The sequence below is a fragment of the Phaseolus vulgaris genome, chromosome 6 (assembly GCF_000499845.2).
Source record: "Phaseolus vulgaris cultivar G19833 chromosome 6, P. vulgaris v2.0, whole genome shotgun sequence".
Lineage (NCBI taxonomy): Eukaryota > Viridiplantae > Streptophyta > Magnoliopsida > Fabales > Fabaceae > Phaseolus > Phaseolus vulgaris.
The window spans coordinates 5,560,452-5,577,892 of record NC_023754.2 but is presented as its reverse complement, the minus strand read 5'-3'; the positions used below and the strand labels follow the sequence as shown (position 1 = coordinate 5,577,892).

Here is a 17,441-nt window from a genome sequence, read left to right as displayed (position 1 = left end):
GTATATAGAAAATGATATAATGTAGGGAGAAATTGCCAAAACTTGGTCAGACGACTGAACCACCACTAATTTGGTGAGATGGGTTGATATTTTAAACACACCAGTTTGTTTTGCCTATACCGCCTGATCCGTAAAACATACTATTCTTGTTTTAAATTAAAAATTAGAATCATATCGTAGTTTAAAAAATTAAATTTTTTATATTATATTGATTGAATGATAGAATGTAGAGTAGTATAATAACTTAAACTTATTAACACTTATAAACTAAATTCTAATTATTAATTAGAATAAAATAATTTAACATGTAAATATAATAATATTTTTAACTTATTTAATTAAAGATATCAAATGACTAATTAAAGACTAAAGAAAATATATAAAGATAAATTATATTTCATTAATCAAATATTATAAAGTTATAAAAAATGAAACAAAATATGAAATTCTGTAATTAACATTCATTATATTATTAAAAAATTATGAATTTATTTAAATATAAGTATTAATATAAATTATACTCATAAAAATTGATATAGGGATCGCATGAGTCTAATAAGCAGTATAATTTATTCATCCATTTATTACTAACTTTGACTTCCACTTATTTCGTAATGGAATAATTAATAATTATTTATTAATTAATAACAACATATAAATAGGGATCTAGATTCTTCCACTTGACGCGGATGTGCTTAGTGCACACGTCCATCTCCCTGTCCTATAATTTTCATTGACCTTCCATCAATTTTTGACTCCTTCGCCTCAGGTAACTCAATCTTCCTCCTGCTTATGTTCTGTACAAATTCAGTTCTGATCATGCCAATTTTCTCTTTTCTCTATACAATTTTATGGATCTGTTTTCGTTACAAAATATGTCTTTGTTTTATTCTTAATTTTATCGGTTTTCTGGTTAGAGGTCGGCGTTGAATTGTGAATTCTCAAATGGGTTTCTTTTAATTCTCCAGAATTTGGTTATGGAAGTTGTGAATCTCTTAAAATGTGTCAAATTACTTATACTCATTTTGAGTTAATTTGTTGGTTTGGTATGATTAAATTTTGTCAAATTTGGTTGTATATGTATCTACATGAAGTTTTTGAGTTTACTCTCTTATGAATTATGGTTCAATTTTGTTGTGTTGGGATCCCTAGCTGTTTTCAGAGTTTTGGAAGTGCCCTTATAAAAATTGTTCAATTTAATTTTCCAAATATATGGAAAGGGGAATTTACTCGGTAATTTAACCCTACGTGTATCCCTGTACTCACACCTAGACAGAGAGAGAGATTTGTTAGGTGTCTATAGTATTCCTTCTGGGACATTGTTTGTACCAAAATATAATCAGTGGAAATTGACTAGACTTGTTTTGATTCTTGTAGATTGAATATGCAACCTCAATCGAATCTGGTTAACATCTCTGTTACATGGAGGGGAAAGAAATTTGTTGTAGAGATGAATATAGGTGCCAATGTGAAGGATCTAGGACAGGAATTGCAAAAGTTAACGAATATCAATGAAGATACGATGCGGTTCATTGTTCCACAGATTTCTGGTAGAGCGTCAAAACTGCTGGCTCCATTTTCAGCGGAGCATGCACTTTTAACTCTGCAGGAAGCTTCAATTGCTGAGGTACTGCCATTTACATATTTGGTATCATGTGGGTTAAGATTTAACTACATGCAAAATATTTTTCTTACCGTCTTCATTCTCAGGGATATAGTTTTTATTGTTCTATGAATCATTGCATTGCATTGTATTTGCTGCTTTCCTTGATGGTTTTTTTTTTGTGCTACGGTTTCCCCTTGTCCATTAGACCAGAGTTTCATAAATTTTTTGTGCTATTTATCTAAAATTTAGGTATAAATATTTTTCTTGAACCAAACTATCGTTAACTATCTAGGATGGAACCTCTAATCCCGGGATATGAAATTTGATTGTTTGACGCACATTCTTCAGCAGAATTGAGTGGATGTGTCTCTTTTAACATGCTATTTGATAGGAGCCCGAGCCTTGAACCCATTGATCAATTGTCATGTGAAGTTGTCAACAAAAGGTGGCCCAAATATGATGGAATGGTGGTAAAAGTTACAAGTTAAGCTTACTAAGAAGCGTGTGAGAACATTGTGAGTGAAAGTTAGTTGTTTTAGTAGGTCCTACGGGGCATCAGAAGGGGAGCTTTAGTTACAGACTTTTTATCTTAAGTGTACATTGGGGGAGTGACATTTAGGAATATCTTAGGCATTTTCTTTAGCCATTGTTGAGGAAGCTTTACTCTTTGTAATGAGCATTGCTCTTGGGAATATCTAAGCTGAGATAATCCTTCTCTACTTTGCTTGCTGTGACTGTAATTATCCATTTTTTTTATTTCCATTGACTGATTTTCAATTATTATCACTATTCTACAAACTATTTTATCATTTTATATTTATTCCCTTCCATCCTGGATTGCAATTGTACTCGATTTTTTTAATATAGAAAGGAAAAAAATGCATGTTACTACTTTTTGTTATTTGATTAAAGTGTCAAACTAATTTTCACTCGTCCAATTAGCCTTTTTCTGTTGAGGAACACTTTACAGTCAAATGGTGGTGATATTTATGTTATGATCCTACTTCATTTCTTCACAAGGGGATTCATTGAATTGGTTATCCATATACGTCCTTTCTGTTTGTTTTATCAATGCTTGTAATTAGCATTATTGAACCATTGGAAATGGTTGATATGTTGACTTAATTATTTGGCGTACTATTCCCTTAAGCCCCTATTTTTATTCCCCAGGCCAGGTCAATTATCATGATGGGTGTGTCAACAAATGAGGTTGAAGAGGTTCTTCAAAATTCTAAAACAGATTTAAGAATAGTTGGATTTGAGGATGAAGAGAAGAGAATGAAACAGAGAATTTCACATGGACCTCAGATTTCATTGAAACTCCCACAAGGGCAGTACATATTTTGTGAATTTCGCACACTTCAAATTCCAGGATTAGAGGTACTATATTGCTTTATGATTTTTAATGTTTGTGTTCAATAGAAGAATCACACAACTCATATTTATCTTTTATATCACTTTATACTCTTGCATTTACATTGTTACTAGTAACTAGTAATAGGGTTTTTGGTAAAGTATTCCAAAACTGTAGACATCATTTTACTATATGATTATTATTGAAATGATAAAGTTTTAGGGATAGAGGGAGAGAATAGAGGCAAAATACTGTGAAATTGGTATTGATTTGATATGACATGACTTCTTAGAATGTGATGATAAGATATATAAAACCTAATGCATTATATCAGTTTCCACGTCTTCATTTTGCCTATACTTCTAATAGTCATTTGTTACCTTTTTGTTCATTGTAATAAACCATGTATCATTTTGTTTGTTCTTCTAACATATGTACCACTATTACCTAATGCCTTCACTTGGCATCTTAGGTTAGTGCATCAAAATTCTCATGTAAGGTGCCTTGTTTTTTTAGAAGTGTAATGTAATATGTATCAAACTTAATTTATTTCTCCTCTTGAATTAGTATAAAGTGACTTGTGGGGACCGTTTTCCATTCCCTTTTTCAAAACTTTTTCTTACTATATTTTTGTTGATGTGTATTCTCGCTTCACTTGGATTTACTTAAGAAAAAACAAATAGAAGGTTTTTAACGAATCTAAAGTCCATGGTTGAAGGTAGTCTTGTGAAATTGTGGAAAACCTCAATCCTGGGGTGTACAACTTGCTTCTTCTAGCCACTTCACTAGTCCGTCCTATTTTTCATATTTCCACTTTAAAGAAATGTATATTAGAGGTAGTGGCACAACAATGAGCTTTGGTAGTTGATTGTGAATTATATGCACAACCAAAGGAGGTTCTCAACACTTAAACAAATAGCATGGGGGAGCTGCAGGTTTTCATAAATTACAAGATTACTAGAGGTTGAGAACACTTAGGAAGTGGCATAAGACTTTTAGCAACAATCCCTCTTTTCGCCTTGAGGACGAGGCAAGAGGATGGGGTGTTGTCAGGACTCCAATAAAATAGTGAGGAAGTAAATGGTAAGCTAAACAGTAGAACTTTACCATATGCTAAGGTGTGTGTGAAAAAGAATAAGAGAAAGAGGAATGACATGGGTGCAAAGTGTGGCATGAATTGGAGTGTGGCATGAATTGGAGTAGTGGGTTTTGTAACTAATACTTGAATAATGAGAGGGAATAAAGAAATATATTATTAATTTCAATTTTGTTAATTATATTCTCAACTCTATTTGTAGTAATCACATTCTCTTAAGAAAGGAAATATAATCTGCTGGAATGAATGTGAAGATTCTAAGGATATTTTATTCTAATTACTATGGAGATATTATGGTATCTTTATCCTAATAATCCATTATTTACAGCACTCACCCTCTAGTTGATAAATGAATATTTATCATTCCTAACTTGCCTACAAGATCTTAGAATCTACGTTAAGGAAGTCCCTTAGTGAAGATGTTCCCTAACTAGAGTCTTGTAGGGACATTTGTAACCATTATTGCCCTGTCAAGATTATCTATGATGAAGTGTTTGTCAATTTCAATATGTTTGGTCCTATCATGTATTGGATTATGAACTACAATCATGACTGACTTGTTATTACAATACAATTGCGTAGGGATGTAAACTTGTATTCTCATGTCATCTAGTATGATCTTCATCCAAAGTCCTTCATACACTCCCAGAGCTCAAAACTCAACTTTCTCGCTTGAACGAGATACCCTATCCTATTTTTTTCCTTCTCCACGTGACTAGACTTTCTCCCATAAACATACAGTATATAGAGGTAGATGTCAGTAATAGAACATGCATAATCTACATTAGTGTGTATCTTCGTGGTCAAAGTGTCTTCTTTCTTGAAGATTAGTCCCTTTATTGGGCTTGACTTCAAGTACCAATGAATTTTCTCAACTACTTGCATGTATCTTTATCTTGGATTATCCATAAATTGGCTTATCACACTATTTTGCATAAGCAATGTCTAGTCGCATGTGATAAATAAACAAGTTTTCCTACCAATATAGGATATTGGGTCTTTTCTACATTAGTGTTTTCTTCACTTGATTTTTTCAATAGGAACTCTTGAGGTTCTACATCTCCACTTGTTTCTTTGAGGAGACTTGTTACATATTTTCTTTGGGTAATGAAAATTCTCATTTTTGAATAAGCAACATCTATTCCAAATAAATACTTAAGTTTTCCCAAGTTTTTCATTTCAAATTGGGTTGTCAATTTTGACTTTAAAGCCACTTTCTCTGTTTCATTTCTCATGCAATAATCATGTCACCACATAAACTAGCAATCAGGTGGGTTTACATGTAACGGAGTGCTTTATACATAAAGTATGATCTCCTTGGCTTTTCTTATATCTTAAGGAGATCATTGCATTTGTAAATCTTCCTAAGAAAAAGAGATATATTAATAAGGAACAAAACTAATATCTAATAATGGGAAATATTTTGTAAGAAATTTCCTTGTCAAACTATATGATGTCTCCTTATTTAATGTAATAAAATCATATTATAGACATAAACAAATCATATCTCTAACAAAATATAAGGCTGGAACAGAGGATAGAGTGGTCGATACTCTCTCTAGTGATGCTTGGTTGAGAGGCAGAATTCATGATTCATTACAAGAAGCTGGGTTTCATGCAGGATTTGAACTATAGAGGTTCAGGATGCACTATATGGGGAGGCTAGTATTAGATAAAGACTCTACAGGAATTTCATAATTCCAACATGGGAAGCCAACTCAGGCATTTTATAATTTACTAGAGGATTTCAAGCTTATTATACTGGAAAGGAGGAATAGAGGGGTAGATCCAAAAGTAGAACTAAGAATGCGATGTTTGTCTAAGAAACAAGGCTCAAACTCTGTCCCCTGTTGGTTTACTGCAACTATTATATCCTTATACTTTGATATTTACATTGCAACTAGTGATATATTGTGTTTTGGTAAAATTATCGTATATTATTTTTTGGGACTGGAAAAGCATAATCTATAAATATGATATTTTGCCTTATTAACTGATTGTTTTACTGGTTATTGATTTTCTATTACATTCTTTGCTTCCTTTCCCATAATGTAAAATTTTTAATGGAGGTTTGGCAACTGATCATGGATGATTTTGCTTTCCCTTATTTTTAGTTGAATCCTCCTGCTGCTGAAGCACTTAAAAGAATGCACATGCTTGCTGCAGATCCTGGAATTGTTGCTGTCATGAACAAGGTACGCTGTTCATACCCCAATTAATTGACTGAACTGATATATATATATATATATATATATATATATATATTTGTGCTATAATGAAAATATGCTGTAAGTTCTGAATATTTTTTTTCATCTTTTACAGCATCGATGGCGTGTTGGAATTATGACTGAGATGGCTCCTGTTGGTTATGTTGGTGTGGACCCTAAATGCATTCTAGGTTTTAACAAGGTATTGGATTCTACAGGATGACAAAATATGACATTTTAAGTGTTTGGCATTGTCCTGTTGTTGATTTCTCCTTGTTGTTTTCGTTCTTATTACAGAATCATGGAGAGGAAATATCACTGCGGCTACGGACTGATGACCTCAAAGGTTTCAGGAAATATGAAAGGATCAAGAAAACTCTACTGCATGAACTTGTAAGCTATAGCGCACATCAGATGAACAGTTTTTTTTCTTCTGTTGATCCTAAAGTAATTAAATATGAACATAAGGAAAAACATAAATTTCTACTGTCTATTTGACAAATGGAAGTTATTGAAGAAAGTTATTTTAATTTCAGGCACACATGGTATACTCTGAACATGATGCAAACTTTTATGCACTGGATAAGCAGGTGTGTGCATATATGCTTGAGTGTTTGGGTGTCAATCCATTATTATGCTCTCATTTATTGCCATATGATAATTTAGTTTGTTCCTTGACAGTTAAATCAAGAAGCATCTAGTTTAGATTGGACTAGATCTGCAAGCTACACTTTGAGCAGAGTAAGGAATACTGCAACCTATGAAGAAGACATTATAGCTGACAATAGCAGTATTCCTCATAAGCTTGGAGGTAACAGGACAGATCAGCTAATAAGTGCACGTGAATCTTCAATTGTTGCTGCTTACAACCGGTTGGCTAATGTTTCTCCAAACAAACTGGGAGGGTTTGAATTAAATCAAGAGCTAGATCCTGGTTATTCTAGTCATAGTTTGAGTGAAAAAAAATCTGATTGTGCGATATCTGCCTCCAACGGAATTGAAGATATTGAAATGGCCATCACTGATAAGAAAGAACATAGAGGTGAGCCGGACCCTGATGATCATATTATCAATGGAAAATATGAGCCTGATCCTGATGATTCTCATCATGGTAAAGTTGTTGATTATGATGTTAGTTCAGGAATCACTGATAGCAAGAATTTTGAACAACAACCTAATGATTTTGGTGTACTGCAAGGTTTGCATTATGAGTCAAGTACTGGCAATATGTTAGCAACATACACATCCATTGCTAATCCAGATACTTCAGAAGCATCTACAGAATCTATTGCTCCAATTATAGGTAATTGTTCGCCGATAATATGTAGTTTGTGTAGGCATATCCAATCAAGGATGAGCATTCTAAAATCATAAACCTAACAATGATTACATGGAACAATAAACAAAAATTTCAAACATGAAAACTATTGGACTAAAGTATTGAGCACACACACGCACACTTATTATTTACTAGAATAATTTTATTTATGGACATATTTGAAGAACATACACGAACTGGACAAGGTATTTCCTACTGAGGTGCTTCCACCTTCAATTCCCCACATAAACAAGTTTGACATTTTACTGAGGTGTAATTTTGCTTTTCCTATCATCCACTATTATATCAGGGGGCCAAGTCATGTGTCATCTTTTGGTTTTAGATATTTTGTTATGTTCATTGATTACTAGATGTACTTGGATTTATCTAATGAAAGATCGTTCTGAATTTTTGGCTATTTTTATGTCATTTTAATGAAGTCAAAAATCAGTTTGAAGAAGTAATCAAAATCACACAGAGCGATAATGGAAAAGAATGTTTCCTCTGATATATCTAAACTCTTAAGCTCACACGGCATTTTGCATTAGTTTACTTGGCCTCGTACACCTTAGCAAAATGGTATAACAAAAAGGAGAAATACACATTTGGTTGAAACTACTCATACCTTATTGCTTGGTGCAAATATGCCTATTCAGTAATAGGGTGATGTTATCCTAAATGCTTGTTTTTTCATTAAATGAATTTCTTCCCTTGAAAATAAAGTTTCCTACTCCACTACGTGTTTTTGGTTGTATATGTTTTGTTCATGATATGTCCTCCAGCTTAGATAAACTCTCAGCTGAAGCCATTCAATGTGTCTTCAAAAGGGATATTGATGTTACTCTCATAAGACCAAAAAATATTATGTTTGCCAATGTCACCTTTTTTGAACCAACTCCCTTCCTTCCTCTTGATAAATAGGATTCTAATTCCCTCCAACATGTTTTTCCTATGCCTTTAGTTATGGTTTCGTTCCTTTTACTCCCAACACCCAGAATACCATACAAACTCTTCCTGAACCATCGTCACTACCCCTTATTACCTACCAACACAAGAACAAAATGACTAGTCGAATACCCCCAAGGTAAGTCCTCTTCAACAGGTCCTTCTCAATCATCACCTAATATCACAACTCCTGATCTTAATGACTAAAGTTGGCCCATTGTCCTTTGCAAAGGTACTTGATCTACTTGTAATATTTATCCTATTTACAATTTTCTTAGCTATCACCAAGGTAGTCAAAATTGAGATATTACTTAGGATCGAAAAGATAAACATGAATCGTGAATCGGAAGATAGTAACACGGATCGTAAGATCCTAAAAATTTTATGAAAACATATATACACATACATATAACCGCGAGAGGTGCCGGTGCGAGGTGTGTCGCCACGAAAGGTGCCGCGAGAACTGTGAGATTGCGAAACTCAAGGATCCCACACAAGTTGCGATTTGCAATGTCAATCCCACGCGATTTGCCAGAATCGTACTTTTCTGATGATCGCAAATCGGCAACATGAATATATATTGTAAAATCATACGATCTTACGATGCAACTCACGATTTTGACTACCATGACTACCACAGGTTATCTCCTTCCTATTTTTCCTTTATTTTTTTTTCTCTTCTATTACTATTCCTAAAAATGTGACAGAAACACTTCACCATCTTGGGTGGCGACAAGCTATGATTACTTAAATGCAAACTCTTAAGCATAACAAAACATGGGAGTTAGTTCCTCTTCCATCTAGGAAGAAGACAATAGGTTGTCGTTGGGTCTATTGCATTGAGGTTGGACCCAATGGTGAAGTTGATCTCCTCAAAGTGCAATTGGTGGCTAAAACATATACTTAAATCTATGGGCTTCTTGACTACAAAAGGAGGTGGCATCAAAGTAGAGTCAAAAGTTGGCCCAACTGGAAGGTGTAAATGTTGTTGATGATGATAAAACCAAAGGTGGAGGTGGTAGGGCTAGGGACTCACCAAAGATGCCGGTGGTATCGAAGACAAGAGGGGTGGTGGTAGGGCTAGATAGTCTCAAAAGGTAAGGAAGTGGACTCAAAGTAAAGAAGAGAGGACTCAGAGAAGGTTGCGTTAGCAATGAACAAATAACAATGAAGGGAGGTGAGAAACATTATATCCTTTTTTAGACCTAGGGTAGCCTAAAAGGACACACTTGTGAGACCAAGTTGACTACTTAACTGGTCCAGGACTAAGATTGTGGACAAAACAAGTAGATTCAAAGACTTGAGGAGAAAAGAGTTTGAGGAGGGAACAAAATGGAGTGATGTATTTTGTTATTAGAATTTAAGCCCAACTCAATCTCTCAAAATCAGTTTATAAAGTGAGGCTTGCACTTATTTATATATTATAATTTTATCAGTTCTCTAGCCAATGTACAACAAATTGAAATGTGAAAAGCAACTTAGAATGATATTTTATCAAAAACAACTAAGTGCATTGAGTATAATCATCAATGAAAATTACAAAATTATAAAAATCCTAAAGTAGACCTAACACGACTCTGTCCCTAAATATTCGAGTGAACTAGAAAACAGAAGGAGACAAAGCTTGCTTGGGGATACTCTTAGGAAACCAATTACAACTATTTTTCCTAAATGACACAACTAACACAACAAACTAGACAATTTAGATAGACGTGGTACAATATGTTGAAGCTTCGTAAGGTTAGTATGACCCAATTGTGCATGAATGAGAAGAGGGGAATCCACCACCAAGCTAGCATGAGAAGATGCTCGTAGTAGATGAAGGCCGCCATGAGACTCACATTGATGTCAATCATTTGCTTGGTTCGGTTTTGTAAGAAAACAAAAACTTAAGTAAAAGAATAAGGCAATTAAGAGAATGGGTGAAACAACTAAGGGATAATAAATTAAACACAAACCTAGGAACATAGTGGAGATCGTCAAGGGAGAGAGAAGGGAGAAGACGGATGGTACCAACACCATGAGAGAGTGTAATAGCCATTGGTCATATTGACAGAGGGTAAGAGACCACAAGTGGAAACAGAAGAGAAAAGAGACTTATTGCCTCATATATGATTAGTGGCACTAAATCAAGACCCAAGGGTCAAGAATGGTGGAGTGAGTGAGACCAGCAAATGAGGTGCCTCTGGGGTCAAGACCAACAATGTTCTACATTGCAAAGCGTTTTTTAGAACCTCTTCTGACAACAAGGAAAGTGAAGTTCCATATGTTGTGTTTTGGTAGGAAGAGCAGGTTTTTGGGAGAGGGAGACTGTGTAAAGTTGTTGCACTGCATGGTGGGTACTTGAAAGGGGACATGAAGTTTGATGAGATGAGATTTAATCCATAGAACTTCAGAGGTAGTGTTAGCAAGGCTTTTGTATTTATTTAGCTTTAGTGCTAGAGTGCCACAAGAGTGTTTCTTTGACCATCATTAAGCAAGGTTAGAACCAAGATATATAAATGATCCAGAGGTGGATTTCCCATCGTCAGGGTCTAAATCTCAATGAACACCTTAGTTGGCAGTAAAATTGGTATGGGCTAGTGGGGAGAGCAAGGTTGAAGAGTCATTCCATAGTGTAAAGTTCAATTTAGGTAGCGAAGGATGTGTTTTATTGCTTTCTAGGGCTGAAATAGAAATTATAGGGCATTTGTTTATAATGTGGCTTATTTCAGGGCATGTAATGGTGGCATACTGAAGGTTCCCAACATTAGAGTGATAGAATTAGGATTCAACAAAAGGATCAATGCATATCTACTAAGTTTAGTGTTAGTGATCATAGGTGTATCCAAATTTATGGCATCTTCCATCTTGGCTTTGGATGGTAAGTCTCTATGAATACTTGGTTTGGAATTCTAAAAGTTAGCCATTTTAGATCTAGCTAATAAGACATTCAAGATTGCCAACTTCTTTTAGTGCAAATTGGGCTTTATTTTTCAAGATGCAATGCTGAGAGGTAGATTGTTTCCAATAAATGATGATATTGTCAACATTAATGAACACGGGGACATGATTTTCTTGAGAAAAGGGGAAATAAGGAAGTGTTGTGGAAGTAGCTCAAACAAACTCACTAGATTGTCTACCAACACAAACGAATCCGCAACTAATAGCTAGATGGCTACCAAGGAAGAGTAAGGAAGAAAACACACAGAGAAATTAACATAGTTCAATTGAAGTTTTAACGAACTTCAATCCACATCAAGGGTCGGAAATCCACTATAACATAGATTACAATGTGAAGTTACTCTCTAAGTGAACTCTCAACTCTTGGTTGGTTAAAAGAGTTAAAATAGGTAATACAAGGTTCAATTTATACAGAAATAATTGTCAAGACTAACTTCCTTAAATCATCCTAAACTAGAGGAAAAGTCACGTAAACAATGCTCCCTCCTCTAAGCTTGAAACGTTAAAACGTTAAGTAGGCAGACTCTCTTATGACAAACAAAGCAAGTTACAATTGATGTAAAGTAGATGTTCTGACACACTTAGATGCTTTGAAGAGATGAAGAAGACAAATGAATTGGTCAAGACAGACAGTCTTGTACCACCAAAAGCTCTTGAACTATCAGATGGTCTATTGTATCAAATGGTCTAGGAACCTTAACATGATTTTACTAAGTCAATCTTCACAAGAAGGATCATATTTTCTGGAGGTAAACCCAAGATGTAGCAGTTTCAGCTGTTGATACCATGCTTGCACTGTCTTTTTGAGCCTATAGATGGCTTTATGCAATCTGCAAACTAGAGATTTATTCTTTGCTTGAAATCTAAGGGGTTGCTGAATATACACACTTCTTCAGTAAGAATACCATTAAGAATGGAATTATTGAGAGCAATTTGTCTAAATATACTGTTAGGGTATAAGAAGGAAAAGCTAGTTATTGTATTTAGAATATTAATTAGCTACTTGTATCTGTGTTTGTAACAAGCTCAGTGCATAAGACATGTACACTCCAACTTGAGGGGGGCGTTAAAGATTTTAATATGCAAATAGGAAAATATTAGATAGGCTTAATTTTAGTGATTATGTTTTATATTTCTTTTGTTTCCTTATATTGTATCAATACTATTGCCTATAAATAGAGAATCATGTGTGTGCTGATAACACAATGTTCCTTTAATCCTTTAGCTACTCGGATAGGACAAGGATCTTGTGGTATGAGGTCTCGTATCTTGAAGCATGCTACCCTTTACTTTTTTCTTTTTACAAGCTACTTACCCTTCTGTCCCAACCGTTGCTTCATTCAATTAGCTCCATGCTTTAGTTAAATATTGGATATGAAGTTAATGAAAGAAATGCTTATAACCAACCTGAACATGGGGATTCTTATGTTGAAATAAATGTGATGGCAGAAACTGTTCCCATTGATGTGGTTCCCACACCAGAATCGTCTACATTGCAAACTAACGAGCCTGATCCCGATGATCAAGAATTTCAGAGAATAAATGATACCTCAACTGCTGTTTGTAACCGTTTGTTGAAGGCTATGGAAATGCTAAGAAGTGAAGTTAGTGCAACGCAAGCCACTTCAATCCTTCAAACTCTCCTGAAAATAATTAGGTATTGTTGAACTATCATTGGTACCCTCGATGAGTATAGAATGAACGGCTTGCTTTACAAAGTTTCAGAAAGTAATTCTAGTTATTCTATGTGTAGTTATGCTTTAAGCTTTTCCTTTTCCGTATATCTGCTTCTATCTGATTGCAGGAATGTGATTGAACACCCTTTGGTGGAAAAGTACAAGAGATTACGGAAGGTACATATAACCTATGTTACCTTTTGGCATGCTTCCTGAAACAATGCTATAATATCTTAAGATTAACTTTAAAAGAATTGATTTTTATATAAAGAACATTTTGATTGCAGGCTAATCCAGTCATTGAGAGGAATATTGTAAATAATAAAGGTTTGTACTTTCTGACCATGAGTTATAATTTAGTAGTACTCGTGTAGAAATGATTTTCTTATGTACAGTGAAAGAACCTAGATATTAGGCATATGATTCTGGTAAAATCTAAATAGTAACCTCCTCATTATAGACTATTTATTTAGAACTAATATATCATACAGTATATGTTGTAGACAGGCAATTGTATAAGCATTTATTACAAATTCTTAAAAGCAACTTTTTCTAGAAGCAGATGCTAAAATGATATATGCTGAAATTTGGGCTATTATTATCTTTTTCATTTTTACTGCTACAGCTGCCTTGGAAATTCTATCTCTGGTCGGCTTCAGCGAAGATGTTATGTTTGACAATGTTGGAAAGGAAGATGCTTACTTGGTGTTAAAGAGGAATGATCCCGGCTTATTGTGGCTTGCTAAGTCAACCCTTGAATCAAGCACAAACTTAGCTTGCTAGCCTGGAAAAACGGTTCTGAAAGGCAAAACAAAATTGTACGTCCAAATACAGAAGATTTCCATTGTATGATGAGTTTGTAAAGTTTGTCAGTTTTTGTATTTTTAGTGACTGCCCAATAGATAAAATTGAACACATGGAAACATAGTGAGAAGGAAGAAGAAGTACATTTGAAGTGCAAACAGAAACCTGGTATGATATTGGTGGTATTATTGGAGAGAGTTGTTCATTGCACAAACTTGTGTTGTATTTTATTGAATGTATATACATTTCACGAATAAAGGGAATTCATTCAGTGACATTTGGAAAAGAATATTAGGATAGGAGACCAATAATGAAAAAGGGTCATCTATAACTGCATAGGATTGATTGCTCAGTATCTGCTATAACCGTACTCATATACATCAGTAATATAGCATGCCCAAACTATGAAGGCAATGCTTACGTTGTTTACTTTATGATTCTGTAATTTGTAGCTTATCCTATGCTTCTGTACTTTTTATTATTCTTGATTTATTATTTTAGTTGAAACCTATTTTTAGTTCCATATAAATTAATAATAAATATTTTTCAACTTTTCATCCTATTTTTTTGTTTTTTCTAGACCTATTAGAATTACTTTATTTCATTTGTTTTCGAGATAAATAAAATAAAAAATTTATGACGGAGTAAAACGTTAATTTTTTGTTAGATAATGAAAACAAAATAAGATAATAAATGAGAAGGGTGGAGGTTAATTTTGAAGGGTCATTTGTTTCTACTTGGTATGAATTTCGACTTGCACCCCTACAAAAATTTTACCCTTTTGAGAAAGACCGTTCTGGTAAGAATTTAATATCTTTGTGAAAATATTGTTTTAGAAATAATTTAATACTCTTTCATTTAGAAAAGATTCAACATCATCTCGTAATAAGAGTTAGCCAATTTCTCCCAACACTATATCATTTAAGGCATAATTTAAAATTCAAAATATTGTCATTGACTTCATGTTTGTTCGATGCAGAAATCCAGAAGTGGTTATTATATACTTTGGATTTAGATATTCAAAAAATTATTTTCATACTTCATTTAAACTTCTGGATTAGTCATATCAAAAAGTGAATTATGAGTTCTGAATTTTTATGTACAGAAAAGTATGCTGTAAATGATGTTGAAAATCAAGATTTGGAAGGTCATTTATGTTGTTTAAATAAGTTTTTGGAAGATCAAATCTGAAAGTGATAAATAAGTTATTAGTTTTGAACTTACATATATTGAATTTTGTGATTTGACTTACATAGATATGAATAATTAGAAGATAAAATCTTTTAAGTTATTAAGGAGAAAACTGATATTTCACGTCGATGTGTTGGTTGCATGTTTAAATTGATCTGGTACAAGAAGAATGAGCCTACAATACAATGAGATTTTCAAGAGAAATTATAGTTGGCTTTTACTTGCTGCATCCTATTATTATTAATTGCATCATCATACTAGCGTAAAATGACCAAAATATCTTTTTTTACTGTACCACGCTGTTGTCGTTGTTGTTGCACTTCTATTCTCCATTATACACTTTGAGATGAAGAAAAAAATAGAGAACTCGTATTGGAAAAAAAAATTGTTCCGAAACGAAGCTATTATTTACGTCATTCTGTAAAGTATTTCATGTGTTTTAGAATTTTTTTTTTTAAAAAACTTGTTTTTGAAAAGTATTGTTTACGTTTTAGAAAACTTTTTCTAGAAATTTTGTTTTGAAAAATTCATTTTTTAATGCAATTCTCGTGTTCCATAAATTTTAGAAAACTTGTTCAAAAAAGATTTTCTAAAAATTTTGTTTTGGAAAATTCATTTCGTAATGCAATTCTTGTGTTCCATAAATTTTAGAAAACTTGTTAAAAAAGATTTCTAAAATAGGTAAGTTGGAAGTCGCTTTTACTTTTGTAAAATATTATTTTAGAAATTATGTAGGAAGAAAAGGTCTAATTCATTTCGAATGAGCTTTTGGAATAGCTTTTTGGAAATATCATCCTAGAAAAAAATTATCTCTGAAAAAGTAAAATTTTAAAAATATTTAAAGATAATTTGACAATTTTAAGAGCATGGTATAGTAGATTTGACAATTATTTTCTACATAAGGAGTTTAAAGGAAGTGAAAACGAAAAATGAAGTGTAACTCATTATGATGATTTTGGTCATTGGCATTATTATCACCTACAACAAAAATTAAGTCATTTGACTTAGAAAAGTTGTATATGCATGATAAATCTAGTGTTATGGATTGATAATATATAATCAATCATTGTAATTGCAAATAATCTTGAGAAAACCAGAAAAATCGAATCCAAATTACATACATCATGATAATTAAAGTACTTTTTGAAAATAAATATTAACTCACGTCAAGAGAGACAGTTCGTGCGCGGGATAACATATTATATGTAATTCGATAACGGTTCGATAGCAAGTGGCCTGATAAGCCCAACAAATACTCGCTATGATAGATTCAAAATGACTTTTATACCAGAATCTATGCAAATATGTCTGATTTCAAAGAGAGGAGCAGGAGGAAGTGAAATGGTTTTCAGGTGTCAAGCATGCAATAATGTAATAGGATCTTTCATGGCAATAAATAAAGACCCAAGAGCATGGATTATTAATATGCTGCTTTTTGTTTTGAATTGTTGATTGCTGCATAATTTGTGACTACTAGATGTTTGCCAATATTTTAAAGAGAAAATAAAAATTAAATGAATTAAGTTTCTCTTGGTTTGTTGTAGAGGTACTTTATTTACTTTTTCAAATAAATTATTTATAAGTTAATTTTAATTTGATGCAGAAACTTAATTATTTTACCTTTTTTATGAATATATTTATTTAAGGTTATGAATGTTAATGATATGATTTAATCTTATGTAAACAGAGAAATATGTATGTTTTAATTACTTTGGGTTATACATGTGTTCTCATATTCACAATTACAGTAATCACGACTTACACAAATAATTAATATTTTAGTGCGTGACATCAACTATCTATAAATCATCTTCATATTTTCATATTTCATTTTTCTGCTATTAGATGCTAAAAAATATAATGATTTTGCTTTATATTATTTAAAAACCTAACTTGAAAGTAATCGTAATATGGGTTAGTAAAAAAAAAATTAAAAATTAAACTAATAAACTTCTCGTTCCATAGTTTTCCTGACATTAAAATTGACATTAAATATATTTAATTGTTCAGAATATTTATGTTTAGAAAAGATACAGATCTGGACAACATTAATTTGAAAAACTATTCAAGATATCTGAAAAGTAGTGATGAACAAAGTGATTTCATGATTTTAAATTTTAACATTTTTTTTACCAAATCTCTTTACTTAAATATGTATATATTATATATGTATATTTAAAAGATTTCATTCAACATTTTAGTAAAAAAAACTATTATGTATTCAATCTGTTCATTGACTGTCTAATGAATTTATATGACCGTCTAATGAATGTATGTTACAAATGTTCAAATCATCTAATA

General features: G+C 32.8%; 1 protein-coding gene across 2 annotated transcripts; it reads left to right on the top strand.

The window, feature by feature from the left end:
* Positions 1-611: 611 nt before the first annotated feature.
* Positions 612-14,285, top strand: LOC137830992 (uncharacterized). 2 transcript variants are annotated; one of them, XM_068638454.1, is made up of 13 exons: positions 612-769; positions 1,378-1,627; positions 2,777-2,986; positions 6,171-6,251; positions 6,379-6,465; positions 6,561-6,656; positions 6,800-6,853; positions 6,945-7,374; positions 7,462-7,566; positions 12,919-13,126; positions 13,274-13,322; positions 13,433-13,472; positions 13,771-14,285. In XM_068638454.1, exons 2-13 carry the CDS (start codon positions 1,385-1,387, stop codon positions 13,926-13,928), a joined length of 1,761 nt encoding a protein of 586 aa, XP_068494555.1. In that variant the 5' UTR covers positions 612-769; positions 1,378-1,384; the 3' UTR covers positions 13,929-14,285. The 2 variants fall into 2 exon arrangements, with proteins under 2 accessions (XP_068494555.1, XP_068494556.1); XM_068638455.1 differs by having other exon boundaries at positions 635-769; positions 6,945-7,305.
* The last annotated feature ends 3,156 nt before the right edge of the window (positions 14,286-17,441 follow it).

What these genes read in the sequence shown, in the direction of transcription:
- LOC137830992 (XM_068638454.1), top strand. Translation starts at nt 1,385, where the DNA reads ATGCAACCTCAATCGAATCTGGTTAACATCTCTGTTACATGGAGGGGA. An exon ending in GCATTCTAGGTTTTAACAAG is followed by an intron (nt 6,466 to 6,560) that starts GTATTGGATTCT and finishes TTCTTATTACAG; the next exon opens with AATCATGGAGAGGAAATATC. An exon ending in GAATATTGTAAATAATAAAG is followed by an intron (nt 13,473 to 13,770) that starts GTTTGTACTTTC and finishes TTACTGCTACAG; the next exon opens with CTGCCTTGGAAATTCTATCT.